This window comes from Panthera leo, chromosome B4 (genome assembly GCF_018350215.1).
Source record: "Panthera leo isolate Ple1 chromosome B4, P.leo_Ple1_pat1.1, whole genome shotgun sequence".
Taxonomy (NCBI): Eukaryota; Metazoa; Chordata; class Mammalia; order Carnivora; family Felidae; genus Panthera; species Panthera leo.
This window is the reverse complement of record NC_056685.1, coordinates 53,823,779-53,838,595: the sequence shown is the minus strand read 5'-3', so window position 1 is coordinate 53,838,595 and position 14,817 is coordinate 53,823,779. Positions and strand designations below refer to the sequence as shown.

General features: G+C 38.9%; 1 protein-coding gene across 1 annotated transcript in view; it reads left to right on the top strand.

The window, feature by feature from the left end:
* LOC122224325 overlaps positions 1-14,817 on the top strand; it is a 130,121-nt gene extending 115,304 nt beyond the window's left edge. The window contains 1 exon segment of the mRNA XM_042945992.1: positions 14,733-14,817. Coding sequence (XP_042801926.1) covers positions 14,733-14,801 — 69 coding nt within the window. The 3' untranslated portion in view covers positions 14,802-14,817.

Sequence of the window (14,817 nt, the reverse complement as noted above, 5' to 3'; positions counted from 1 at the left end):
TTAGAATATATCTTGAAATCTGAGATTGTAATAACTCCAGTTTCATTTCTTCTTTGTCAAGATTGCTATTTGAAGTCTTCTGTGGTTCCATACAAATTTTAGGATTATTTGCCCTAGTTTTATGAAAAATGCCATTAGAATTTTGATAGGGATTTCACTAAATCTGTAGATTGCTGTGGACATTATGAACATTTTAACAATGTCACTTCTTTTAGTTTGTGGGCGGAGAATATTCCATTTGTGTTTTCTTCAATTTCTTTTAGCAGTGTCCTGTAGTTTACAGGTCTTTCACTTTTTTTGCTTAGGTTTATTCCTAGGTATTTTATTCTCTTTGGTACAATTGTAAATGGAATTGTTTTTATAATTTTTCTTCTACTTCATTATTAGTGTATATAATTGCAACATATGTCTATATATTAATTTTGTATCCTGCAACTTTATTGTTCTAACAGTTTTTCAGTAGAGTCTTTTAGAGTTTTCTATATATAGTATAGAAATCTACAAATAGTGACAGTTCTACTTCTTTACCAATATGGATGGTTTTTATTTTTTTGTCTGATTGTTGCAGCTAGGACTCCCAACTGTGTTGAATAAGTGGTGAGAGTGGACATTCTTGTCTTTTCCTAATCTTAGAATAAAGGCTTTCAGTTTTTCATCATGTGTATGATATTAGCTGTGGGTTTTTCATGTATGGCTTTTATTATGTTGAGGTATGTTCCCTCTAAACCTAATTTGTTGAGAATTTTTATCCTGAATGGAAGTTGTATTTTATCAAATGCTTTTTCTCCATCTATTAAGTTGAGCATATGATTTTATTTTTCCTCTCGGTGATGTGATGTATCGTATTGATTGATTTGCAAATAATTGAACCACCCTTGCCTCTCTGGAGTAAATCCCACTAGAACTTGGTGAATGATTTTTTGTTTTTTAGTGTATTGTTAAATTTGGTGTGCTAATATTTTATTGTGGGTTTTTGCATCTATGTTTATCAGAGATATTGACCCGTGGTTCTCTTTGTAGTGTCTTTATCTGGTTTTGGTATCAGGGTAATGCTGGCTTCATGGAATGAATTTGGAAGTTTTCCGTCCTTTTCTAATTTTTGAAATAGTTTGAGAAGAATAGGTATTAACTCTTCTTTAAATATTTGTAAGAATTCATCTGTGAAGTCATCTGGTGCTAAACTTTTGTTTGCTGGGAGTTTTTTGATTAACTGATTCAGTTTCATTTCTGGTTATCATTCTGTTCAAATTTTCTATTTCTTCCTGATTCAGTTTTGGGATGTTATTGGTCTGTTTCTATTTCTTCCTGATACAGTTTTGGAAGTTGTATGTTTCTAAGAATTTATACATTTCTTCTAGGCTATCAAATTTGTTGGCATATGATTTTTCATAATAGTGAATGATTGTTTTGATATATTGTTGAATGTGCTTTGCTAATATTGAGAATTTTTCATCTGCATTTATCAGGGATATTGGCCTGTAGTTTGTGTGTGTGTGTGTGTGTGTGTGTGTGTGTGTGTGTGTTTGTGTGTTTCTGTGGTATCTGTCTGGATTTGGTATGAGGGTAATGCCAGCCTTATAGGATGTATTGGGAAGCTTTCCTTCCCCTTCTATTTTTTGGAATAGTTGAGGAGAATAGGTATTAACTCTTTTTTAAATGCCTGATAGAATTTGCCTGTGAATCCATCTGGTCTTGGATTTTTCTTTGTTCATAGTTGTTTGATATCCTAGTTGAATTGCCTTACCTATAATTGGTCTGTTTCTATTTCTTCCTGATTCAGTTTTGGAAGGTTGTGTTTCTAGGAATTTTTTCATCTAGATTGTCCTATTTGTTGACATATGTTTTCATAGTAGTCTCATAATCTTTTGTATATCTGTGGTATCAGTTATTTACCTTTCATTTCTGAATTTATTTGGTTCTCTCTCTTTTATCTTGATGAGTTTGACTAAAGGTTTATCAAGTGTTTTTTTATGTTTTCAAAGAACCAGCTCATGGAAACCACATTTTACTGAATTTCTTTTCTTTTTCCTTTCTTTTCCTTTTTCCCTTTCCCTTTCCCTTCTCTTCTTTCTGTCTCTATTTCATTTATTCTTCTTCTGGTGCTTATTATTTCCTTCCTTGTACTAACTTTGGGATTTGTTTGTTCTTTTTCTAGTTGCTTTAGGTATAAGGTTAGAGTGAGATTTTTCTTTTTTCTTGAGGTAGGCTTGTAGTGCTATAAATTTCCCTCTTTGAACTGCTTTCACTGTGTTCCAAAGATTTTGGACCATTGCGCTTTTATTTTCAGTTGTCTCCATGTGTTTTTCGTTTTTTTTTTTAATTTCCTCTTTGCTTTTTTGTTGACCTGTTGGTGGCTTAGTATCATGTTATTTAAGCTCCATGTGTTTGTGTCTCCCCCCACCCCCTTTTCTCTTATAATTGATCTCTGGTTTCATACCATTGTGGTCAGAAAAGATTATTTATAATATTTCAATCTTTTTAAATTTTTTGAGGCTTTTTTTGTAGCCTAACATGTGATTTATCCTGAAGAATATCCTATGTGCACTTGAAAAGAATATGTATTGTGCTGTTTTTTGATGTAATATTCTGTATGTATGTTAGCTCCATCTAGTCTAATGTGTTACTCAAAGATATTGTTCCCTCATTGATTTTCTGTTTTGATCTGTGTGTTGATGTAAGTGGGGTGTTAAAGTCTCCTATTATTGCATTACCATCAATTTCTCTCTTTATGTCTCTTAATATTTGCTTTATGTATTTAGATGTTCCAATGTTGGTTGCATAGTGAATTATAGTTGCTATATACTCTTGTTGGATTGATCTCTTTATTGTAATGTAATTCCTTTGTTATAATAGTCTTTGTTTTAAAGTCTGTTTTGTCTGATATGTTGCTATCTCCACTTGTCTCCATTTGCATGGAATATTTTGTTTCATCTCTAAATTTTTAGTCTGTATGTTTTTTTAGGTCTGAAGTGAGTCTCTTGTAGGCAGCATATAGATGGGTCTTGTTTTGTGTTTTGTTTTGTTTTTTTCCTTTCAGCTTCTAGGTTTTGATTGCAGCATATTTATACTGTTCACATTTAAGGTAATTATGAGTAGATATATACTTATTGCTATGTTGTTACTTGTTTTCTGGTTGTTGTTGTCATTCTTTGTTCCTTATTCTCTTGCTCTCTTTTTTTGTAACTGATGACTTTCTTTTTTCTGTTTTCCTTTTTGATGACTTTCTTTAGTGTTATGCTTGGGTTTCTTTCTCTTTATTATTTATATATCTCATAGAGGTTATTGGCTTGTGGTTGCCATGAGGTTCATATATAACATGTGTATACCAATGTAAATTAAGCTGATGGCTACTCAAGTTTGAACTTTTTTTTAAATGTTTGTTTATTTTTGAGAGAGAGGCAGACAGAGTGCAAGTGGGGAAGGGCAGAGAGAGAGGGAGACAGAATCTGAAGTAGGCTCCAGGCTCCAAGCTGTCAGCACAGAGCCCCACTTGGGGCTCCAGCTCACAAACTGTAAGATCATGACCTGAGCCAAAGTCGGACACTTAACTGCCTGAGCCACCCAGGCACCCCGAGTTTGAACACATTCTAAGAGAATTTCAATTTTACTATCCTCCTCAATGTTTATGTATATATTAGAAGTTTTTACATCTCTTTATTTTGTGAGTTCCCATAATTTATTTTAGGTACAGTGGATTTTATTTCTCTTTATTTTTTAACCATACTAGCTATATAAGTGATTTCTCTACTATCTTACTGTTATGTTTGATTTTACTAATGGAATATTTTTCCTTTCATAATTGTTTAAATTTTTAATTATGGCCTTTTCTTTTCCACTTAAAGAATTCCACTTAACTTTTTTTTTTTTTTTTTTTTTTTTTGGTAAGGCCAGTGTAGTGGTGATGAACGCCTTTACTTTTTATTTGTCAGGGAACTCTTTATTCCTTCTTCAATTCTGAATGATAACCTTGCTGTGTAGAGTATTCTTGGTTCCAGGTTTTTTTCTTTTCACCATTTTGAGTATATCATGCCATTCTCTTCTGGTTTGCAAAGTTTCTGCTAAAAAATCAGCTGATAGCCTCATGGAGTTTTCCTTGAATATAACTTTTTGTTTCTCTCTTGGTCCTTTTTAAAACTCTCTCTTTAATCTTTGCCATTTACATTATGTGTTTTTGTGTGGACCTCCTTGGGTTCATTTTTTTAAGGGCTGCCTGTACTTACTGAACCTTGGATGTCTGTTTTGTTCTCCATATTAGAGAACTATTTTAGCTATTATTTCTTCATATGAGTTTTCTGCCCCTTCCTCTCTTTCTTCTGTTTCTTGCACCCCTATAATGCAAATGTTACTATGCTTAATTGTTGTTACAGAGGACCCTGAATCTATCCTCTTTTTTAAATGTTTATTTATTTTTGAGAGAGAGAGAGAGAAAGGGAGGGAAGGAGGAAAAGAAACAGAGAATCCCAAGCAGGCCCCGTGCTGTTAGTGCAGAGCCTGACATGGGGTTCAAATCATGAACCGTGAGATCATGACCTAAGCCAAAATTGGGAGACAGACGCTTAATCAACTGAGCTACCCAGGCACCCCTATTCTCTTCTGGGTGGCTCAGTCAGTGGAGCATCCTTCCGACTTTGGCTCAGGTCACGATCTCACAGTTCATGGTTTCAAGCCCTGCATCAGGCTCTGTGCTGACAGCTCAGAGCCTGGAGCCTGCTTTGGATTCTGTGTCTCCCTCTCTCTCTGCCCTTTCCCTGCCTGCTTGCTCACTCTCTCTCTCTCTCTCTCTCTCTCTCTCAAAAATACATTAAAAAATAAATAAAACATTCAGGTTGGGTGTTCTCCATTACCCTGTCTTCCAGATTGCTGGACTGTTTTTCTGCTTCCTGTGATCTACTGTATTTTATTTCAGTTACCATATTCTTTGGCTCTCATTGGTTCTCTTTTATATTTTCCATCTGTTTGTTGAAGTTCTCACTGAGCTTATCCATTCTACTTTCTAGTCCGGTGAGCATTTTTATGACCGTTACTTTGAATTCTTCATCAAGTAGATTTGCCATATCCATTTCATTTAGTCCTTTATCTGAGGTTTTGTTTTCTCCTAAATGGAGCATATGGTCTGTCTCCTCATTTTTTTTTTTTTTTTGGACTTTTTTGTGTTTGTTTCTGTGAATTAGGCTGAGCAGCTACATCTCCTAAACTTGAAAGAATAGTCCTATGTATATGTGTGGTTGTCCCCTGTGCAGACTGTGTGTGCCTGGTGGCTTTCATTGACTTGGAGCTTTGCCTGGCATGGGCCAGGGGTGCTGGGGTCCTCTGTGCTGATGCTGCCTTGGTGGGATGGCCAGAGCTGAGGTGGCCACTGGCCTGGGCAGTCCTCTTTGTACAGATGGTACCCTGGCACAAGAGCTGAAACTGATGTGGGTGCAAGCCAGGGTGTCCTAGGGTGTTCAGCATAGGGGACACCTACATGGGGTGGCTGGAGCTGAAGTGGGCATGACCCAGGGTGTGCTGGGATGCTCCGCACATGTTGTGTCCTGTGGGGCCGTGAGGCGGGACGGGGGCAGGGAGTCTCCCAGGGCACTCCCAAATCGGTGGTTCCTGGGCAAGGTGGCTGTAACCAAGGTGGGTGCAAGGCAGAGATTCCTGTGGTGCTCTGTGGCTAGAGCCACAGAGTAGCTAGACCAGAAGAGAGCAAGAGCCAGGAGGTCCTGGAGTGCTGTGCACTGTGGTGTCCTAGCACATATCATCTGGAGTCAACATGGTACAGGTCTGCGTGGTTCCCAGGTGCTTTGTGCCTGTGTCACTTCGGCAGGTTGGCTGTAGTTGTAGTGAGCGCTGACCAGGGTGCTGCAGTGTGCATTGCGTTGGGGCTGCCTTGGTAGGATGGCTTGGGATGGTGTAGACTAGGGACCAGTGCTCACTGAGGCAGTAGGCTAGCTAGGGTGCCTGGATTGTGCTCCCATCCATGCTAGCAAGGTGGAAGAGAACACAGGATCTGGCACTCACCAGGCCCTCCAATCCAGAGATTTCCAGCAGCTCCCTTGCCATTTGGTGGAGTTCTAGGGCTGGATCGTTTATATTACAGTTGCTCTTTTAAACTGCAGCTTCTTTTCTGTGCTCTAAGGGATCCAGGCATGATGTGGGCTAGGGGACCAGGGCTCGCTGGGGCAGCAGGCCAGCTATGGCTTCCGGAACCCGCTCCTGTCTGTGCTGTCAAGGTGGACTGGGAACGTTAACCATGGCACGTGTCAGCGCCTCAGATCTGGAGAGAGTTCTAGGAGCTGCCCCACCATTTGGTAGTGGCCTAAGGCTGGTTCCTTTATATTCTAATTTCCCTTCCAAACTGTGGCTGTTTTTCTGTGTCCCAGGGCAGATGAACCTGCTCTCGGGCCTTCAATAGTATCCTTTCCCACTGTAGTTTGCAGCATAGGGGCTGGGGGTTTTCTTTGTTACAGTGTGTGTCTCTTGCTGTTTTTCATGTGCTCTATCTTTTGTTGTGCAGAAGCTGTTCAGTCTGCTCGCAGTTCTTTAGAAAGAATTGCTCTGTTAATAGGTGTAGATTTGTTGTGTCTGTGGAGGAGATGAGTTCAGGGTCTTCTATGTTGCCATCTTGGATCGGAAGTTCTCTGTCAGTTAGGGTTTGATCAGAGAAGCAGAGGCACTATGCATGACACAAGGGATTTATTGGAGGGATTTAACCTTATGTGATTGTGTGAAGTGGTCAAGCTCTTCCCTGGTGTTTGTCACCTGTGTGTCTGGCACTGAAGTCCACGCCAGCGGTCAGGAAGAGAAGGTGATGTACAGTGGGGGTGCAGAGGCAAACTGCAACCTGTGAATCGTGAATCGTGAATCGTGTTTCTTAGCAGAACCTGTATTAGTCTCAGTGCCTCACAGTCTCCAGTGTGGATGATTCAGGAGTGGGTGTACATGCACATGGACCAGCATACTGCTTGGCTGAGGGTTCAGAGAAGCTGAAGGAGAACCAACAGCATCTGGGGGAGCTGCAGACTCTGCTCTTTCCCCAAGGATATCTAGCAGCAGCCAGAGTTGTGGGCTTGGTGCTGCCCTGTGCCAGTGAGGTCATCAACCCTGGCCTTAATTAACCTTTTCACATATGGAAAACAAGGGCACTCTTTCACTTCTACCTTCCATATATCTGGCTGTCCAAGGAAACAACTGTCCCTTGTACAACCAAAGATAAACTTTTCCTCTCCCCCTGAAAAGGGCACAGGTTCTTGTTATTCATCTTTGGATGATGCTCATTCCTCTTCCTGCTGAATCACATCCTTCTTTGGTAATCCTCTAACTTAACTCCTGAGATGTGAAGTCAGCTACTATTAACACATTTTATTTAGATGTTAGGAAAATAGGAAAAGGGACCTAAATACATACATACATACATACATACATACATACATACCACCAACGACAAGAAAATAAGAAACGCTTATAGTTATTACAGTCCTGTTTCTCACTTGATCATCTGGTCATTAGATGTTATTTTATAACTGTTCACTTCAGTTTCCCATTCCTTATTCTTTTGCTCTCAGAAAGTATCTTAATTAGTCACACATCCTTGCCTGGTGTGTGGACTTGCCTTAGCAGTTTGCTTGTATTTGGGTTTTGTAGTTTTGTTTTGTTTTGTTTTTATTTTTGAGAGAGAATGCATGTGAGCTTAGGTGAGGGGCAGAGAAGGAGACAGAGGATCCAAAGCAGGTTCTGCATTATCAGTGCAAAGCCTAATGTGGGGCTCGAACTCATGAACCATGAGATCATGACCAGAGCAAAACTTGGATGCTTAACCAACTGAGCCACCAAGGCACCCCAGGTCTTGCAGTTTTGCATTAACTTTATTTTTTTATTTATGTTTTAATGTTTATTTATGTTTGAGAGAGAGAGAGAGAGAGAAACAGACAGACAATGTGAGCAGAGATGGGCAGAGAGAAAGGGAGACAGATTCCAAAGCAGGCTCCAGGCTCTAGGCTCTGAGCTGTCAGCACAGAGCCCAATGCGGGGCTTGAACTCATGAACCGTGAGATCAAGACCTGAGCTGAAGTCAGATGCTTAATTGACTGAAACATCCAGGTGCCCCTGCATTAACTTTCTAATCACAGGACATGGGAATATCAAAAGGTACTCTAGAGGTTCCCCTACATTTCAGTCATACTCCTCCTTAATTTTCAGTAGTGTTGTAGCAATCCAATTTCCCTTGAATAGTCAGAATCACTCACCCAAGCCAGTACAGTAAACCCTTCTTTGCCTGCTGATTTACTGGCAACCAGGAGCTCAAGGTGGTCAAGAGGCAGTCCACTGCCATTTAAATGGAACCATTGCTTTTTCCCCTGGTAGAAGCATTTATTCCTTGCTTTAGACCTCTAATTTTTTTTTTTAAATGTTTATTTATTTTTTTGAGAGACAGAGTGTGAACAGGGCAGGGGCAGAGAGAGAGGGAGACACAGAATCTGAAACATGCTCTAGGCTCTGAGCTGTCAGCACAGAGTCTGATGTGGGGCTCGAACCCACCAACCATGAGTTCATGACCTGAGCCAAAGTCAGACGCTTAACTGACTGAGCCTCCCAGGCGCCCCAGACCTCTAAACCAGCAAAGTTCAAAATTTCAGGGATGGGAAGCAAGCATTTCACTGGTGGATCACTAGGAGGCAATTGTAAGAGGAGCCACTCCCATTTCCACCCTGATCCCTAGACCCAAGAATCCTATCTATGGGACAAACGGTATTGTATTCACTGTTTTGGTAGGTAAGGGCAGTTATGCTGGCATCTACTTGATCTTTCCTACCATAATAGTCCTTAGTCATAGGCCAGGGGACCAATACATGGATTTGGTTAGTTGCTGAATATGTCTGTTCTGATAATATGATCTGGAACCGGGGAAATAACCATAGAGTAGGTTAGAGGACCTCCTGGGCCCACTCTGTAATGAACCTGAGCAAAACTGCATCATTCATGTGACTTTTATAAAGTCCAGTCCGTGTTTTGACTGGTGGATCACCATGGCATTTTAGTCTTCCAGAAACTGTCATTTCAGAGTTAATGTCCAGTAATTTCTGAGAAGTTATTTTCCTTTCCCCAGTACGTAATTACTCTGATAAGTTCCTCTGGAGAATACTAGTGTGAAGACTTACTACATAAAATTTTAGTTATGTATTAGAATTCTTCCTCAAAGGGTCCCAACCTCCACTTTATTCAAGGGACTCTTTGTCTATAAATTGGGTCATTTCTGGGAACTGGTTGAAGGACTCTGACTCTGTAGTGATTCAGGTCAAACTTCCATTTACCAGAATCAGGGCTTTGTATTCTGCATATTCAGATTGAGTTACCTGTTTCAAGGACATCATGACCAACTAGCCAATGCCAGAGGTCTCTGTGGACTATTGTGATTACTGCTTCTGTTCTCTTGCCTCTTATAGCAACACATGTGCCTTTTCTTTGGTTATGAATTGAATTGCTACCATTTAGCTCCCATGCCTTGGAATCCATCATTCTTGTTGATTCTGTTGACCTAGTTCAAAGGCAATACTTTCCTTACTGTCATTCCTAGCTTACAGAGAACAGCCACTATGAGTTCTTCAGGGATGCTGGGGCTCCCTTATTAACGTATTTTTCACAACCTTAGTGAAGGGAGTGTCCTCTGGATTTTGCTGGTGGACACAGCAAGAGAGTAGATAGTAATCTACCTGATAATCCACTCTAGCATTCCCATCTCCCTAAGCCTCTGGACTCCCTTTTTAGACTATACCTAGGAAGTTCTAGCACTTCAGTGTCATTGGAATCTACACCTGTATCATTCCAGCCCAACTTTCTGACATTAATCATTGGAGCCATGTTTCTGGCAAACAGCCAAGTAAATTATTAGAGCCACTCCTGGCCACTGTATTTAATGCACTAAGCCAGAATTTTTGTATCAGTAAATTTAGCTTTTTACCTATTTTGTTCTGTTCACTCTGATTTAGTATCCTTAGAATCTATTCCCACATATATTCCCTACTTTTCTGGTGATACAGGCATACCTCAGAGATCTTATAGGTTTGTTTCTAACCACTACAATAAAGCCAATATCATAAAGCAAGGTAAATGAATTGTTTGGTTTCCCAGTGCATATAAAAATTATATTTATACTGTGATCTATTAAGTTTGCAATAGAATGTCTCAAACAACAATGTTCATATCTTAATTAAGAATACTTTATTGCTGGAGTTCTGTCAGTTGAGCATCCAGTTTTTGGTTTTAGCTCAGGTCATGATCTCACGGTTCATGGGTTTGAGGCCTGCTTCAGGCTCTACTGTCAGCGTGGGGGCCTGCTTGGGATTTCTCTCTCCCTGCTCCTCCCCAACTCACACTCTCTCCCCCTCTTTATCTCTCAAAATAAGTAAATAAACTTTAAAAAAAAAAAGAATACTTTATTGCTGAAAAATGAGCTTTCAGTGAGTGTAGTATTTTTGCTGGTCAGGTGTCTTCCCTCGATGTTGATGGCTGCTGACTGATCAGGGTGGTGGTTGCTGAAAGTTGGGGTGGCTGTGGCAATTTCTTAAAACAAGACAGCAATCAAGTGTGCCACATTGGTAGGCTTTTCCTTTTTTTCATGTATGATTTCTCTGTACATGTGGTAGCATTTTACCTACAGTAGAACTTCTTTCAAAATTGGAGCCAGTCCTCTCAAAACCTGCTGCTGCTCCTTTATTAACTAGTAAGTTTATGTAATACTCTAAATCCTTTGTTGTTCTTTCAACAATTTTTACAGCATCTTCAAGAACCACTTTATTCACTCACCCCTAAGATGACTCCTGTTATTTTTATCATGAGAGTGCAGCAGTTCACTCCCGTCTTCAGGCTCTACTTCTAATTCTAGTTCTTTGGCTGTTTCTACTGTATCTGCAGTGACTTTGTCCAATGAAATCTTGAACCCTCAAAGTCATCCATGAGGGTTGGAATCAACTTCTTCTGAATTCCTGTTAATATTGATATTTTGACTTCTTCCCATGAATAATGAATTTTCTGAATGGCATCTAGCATGGCAGATCCTTTCCAGAAGGTTTTCAATTGACTTTGCCCAGATCCATCAGAGCAATCCCTATCTGTGGCAGCTATAGCCTTATGAAATGTATTTTGTAAATAATAAGACTTGAAAGTCAAAAATGACTTATTGACCCATGGGTTGCAGATGGATGTTGTGTTATCAGGCATGAAAACAAGATGAATCTCTTGGACATCTCCATCAGAGATGGAGCTCCATCAGAGCTCTTGGGTGACCAGATGCACTATCAATGGAAAAAATCTTTCTTTGTTTTATTCCCCCTGAGCACTAGGTCTCAACAGTGGGCTTAAAGTACTTAGTAAACATGTTATAAACAAATGTGCTGTCATTCAGGCTTACTGAACATAGACAGAGTATATTTAGCATAATTCTTGCCCCTATGAGTTTTGTAATGGTAAATGAGCATTGGCTCTGTTAGCTCCTAACAGAAAATCAGCCTATTCTTTGAAGCTTTGAAGCCAGGCATTGATTTTTCCTCTCTAGCTATTAAAGTCCTATTGATCTCTGTTTTACAATATAAATAAATAAACTTTTAAAAAAGTTAATGAAAAACAGTTGTTCTTGTAGACATTGAAAATTAACAGAGAAAAGTGTAGGGATTCTTTAAATCTTAATCATTAATCTACTCAACCTACATAAAACCATGTAGAAAATTTTAGATGAAAATTAAAACTTTATTTACCCAAACAAGCAGCCAGTTCTTAGTTTATTGACTCCAGTCTAGTGAGTATAGGTAATTGCAAGCAATTGCAGTAAAGGTTTTGTGATAAAGGTGTTAATAGGGAATTAAGTCAGTGCAAAGATCTGGTCTAGGGGCTGTCCAGAGAAGGCTGTCTGAGGAAGTGGCATTTGAGCTAAAAGCTGAAGGATAAGTAGGCAAAGAAAGGATAGCAGAGTAAGGAAGAGTGTTCATTCAGCGGAGCAGTATTTCTGACAGCCCAAAAGTAAGAACATGTGTGTAGGGAATATCAGTAATCTGGAAGAATTTCAGTGTGGCAGGCAGTGAGGGGCAAGGCATGTGGAAAGAGTCTTGAAAGATACTATAAAATCTTCCTTAGATTAGTGGGAAACCATGGAAGGGTTTTATACCGGTAAGAGACTTGTCAGAATTGTGGTTTAGAAGACGGAGGAATTATAGAAATAATTAGGAGGTAGATTCAGAAGGACTTGGTATTCATTGGATGGGGGTAGGAGAAGGGATAGTCTAGAATGACGCCCAAATTCTAGGCTGGGACAAATGGTGAAGTTGTTCACTGAAGTAGGGTACATTTGGAGAAAGAATTTACGTGGGAATGGAGAGAGAGGGGAGAGAAATTGAGGATGGGGGGCTACTGAATGGGATATTCTTTGGAATGAACTGCTGTGAAGGGAAAAAGAGAGGGTGCCCTAAATTAGGTATCCAGGGTTTTTCAAAGATGAGAGAGGCTTGCCCATGTTTAAATGTAATGAGTAGTTACCATTGATGAGGGAGAATGTGAAAATACAGCAGAGAGACTATTTGAGATGGTAAAATCCCTGATAAAGTCTGAATCTGAGTATAGTTTCTAATTTATCTGCTCTCTGTCTCAGGTTATTTTAAGGAACAAACTACAGAGGTCAGCAATTTTAATAATGTAGAATAGCTATATAGCTGCAGACAGTTTCAGTAATAAGAAAAAGGGATATACTTTCAGAACTTCGGTCAAGGGGTGCCTGGGTGGCTTAGTCAGTTGAGCATCCAACTCTTGATTTCTGCTCAGGTCATGATCTCATTGAGTGCTCCCAGTGTAGAGCCTGCTTGGAATTCTCTCTCTGCCCCTACTCTGCTCATGCCATCTCTCTCTCTCTCTCTCAAATAAAATAAATATTAAAAAAAAAAAGAACTTCAGTCAATAAACTATTCATCAGTTTCTACTCAGCATAAATTAATCTGGTACAGTGAGTGTGGAAGAATGCTTATGTAACTACCATTCTTAACTATACAGGTTGCTATCTTTGGAAAGCTTTGTAGTAATTTTTTCCTGATATAACTGGACAGTATTTGACTAGATTTATGTTATTTTGCTGAGATTACCAATACTGATTGTTAAAAAATGATAGTAAAGTAAAAATTCAAAATGATACCTATTTTTATTATTATTATTTTTTAATGTTTGTTTATTCTTGAGACAGAGACAGAGCGTGAACAGGGGAGGGGCAGAGAGAGAGAGGGATACATAGAATCTGAAACAGGCTCCAGGCTCTGAGCTGTCAGCACAGAGCCCGATGCAGGGCTTGAACCCACGAACTGTCAGATCATGACCTGAGCCGAAGTCGGATGCTTAACCGAGTGAGCCACCCAGGCGCCCCTATTTTTATAGTATTGAATAAAGGAAGAGATTTCCCTGTAATCTTCTATTTGCTTATTTGGTTAATGATCATTTATTTATTGCCTCTATTAATGAGGCTAAAAAATAGGAAGTATATTAATGTGTGATGCCCTCAGGTGAGTGGTAGAAACTTATTCTGGAGAAAGTGTAAATTTTAAGGTAGTTACTTTTTCTTTTAGGTTTTACCCTTGTGATTTGCCCATTGATCTCTCTTAGGGAAGACCAGTTAATGGTTTTAAAACATTAGGAATTTCAGCTACCATGTTAAATGTTTCTAAGGTATGCTTCTGTGGTTCTTTTTTATTTTTTTTCCTTCTTTTTTTTTTTTTTTTTAAATTTAAACCCTTTACTGAAGTAGAGCCTTGGTTACAATTCAGTTGGTTCTAAAATTATAGACTAATGGGGCGCCTGGGTGGCTCAATCGATTAAGCCTCCAACTTCAGCTCAGGTCATGACGGTTTGTGGGTTTGAGCCCCGTGTCGGGCTCTGTGCTGACAGCTCGGAGCCTGGAGCCTGCTTCAGATTCTGTGTCTCCCTCTCTCTCTGCCCCTCCCCTGCTTATGCTCTGTCTCTCTCTGTCTCAAAAATAAATAAATAAAAACATTAAAAATATTTTAACTTAATTTAATTAACATAAAGTGTAAAAACAGATTAGATAGTAGTGGCCACGGTTGCATTTGATACGGGAATTAATATAACAACATGGGAGGTTTGTTATTCATCAGTGAATAAATCTATTGAATTATTACCAAGGATGTGAAGGTATGTATAACTCCTATTCAGAAGTAACTTTTAAAAAAGCTTTTCTAGAGAGCACACTATAGATGATGTTTAATAATTCTGTATTTTGAATCTTCATTATTAGCTACTATTTTTAGAATGAAGTCATTTTTGCAGTTTTTTGTTTTGTTTTTTTTTTTTTTTTTTTTTACTTTAAGTGCCTATTTTACTTGTATTGGAGTGTTATGAATTGTTTCCTATGTTTGCTAAGATAATTTGGTGTCCCATCTTTGCCTTCTGAATTTTTGATTAGTGGTCTCTAATCTATAACTTCAATAACTGGATTATTTATGTATATATTTTTTAACTCATAAAGTGGATTAAGTTTCTATAGTCATTTTTTTTCTTTTTATGATTTGAGGGAAGCTGTTACAAATTAACTTTCACATTTCTGAACTTTGTAGATGTGATATGTTTAGACTATAAAGCATTGCTACCTGATTTTATATATATTATTTTTGCATATTTTGAAATTTTTAAGTAGCTATGCAATCTCAAGATTTCTCACACTACCAGCTGAGATGACATGAAAGCGACTGTATTTTGTATTACAGCTTTGGAGATATATTCAGAATAAGTTCAATGGTGGTGATGGAAAATGTGGGACAACAGAAGCTTTATGAGATGGAGTCATTTTGT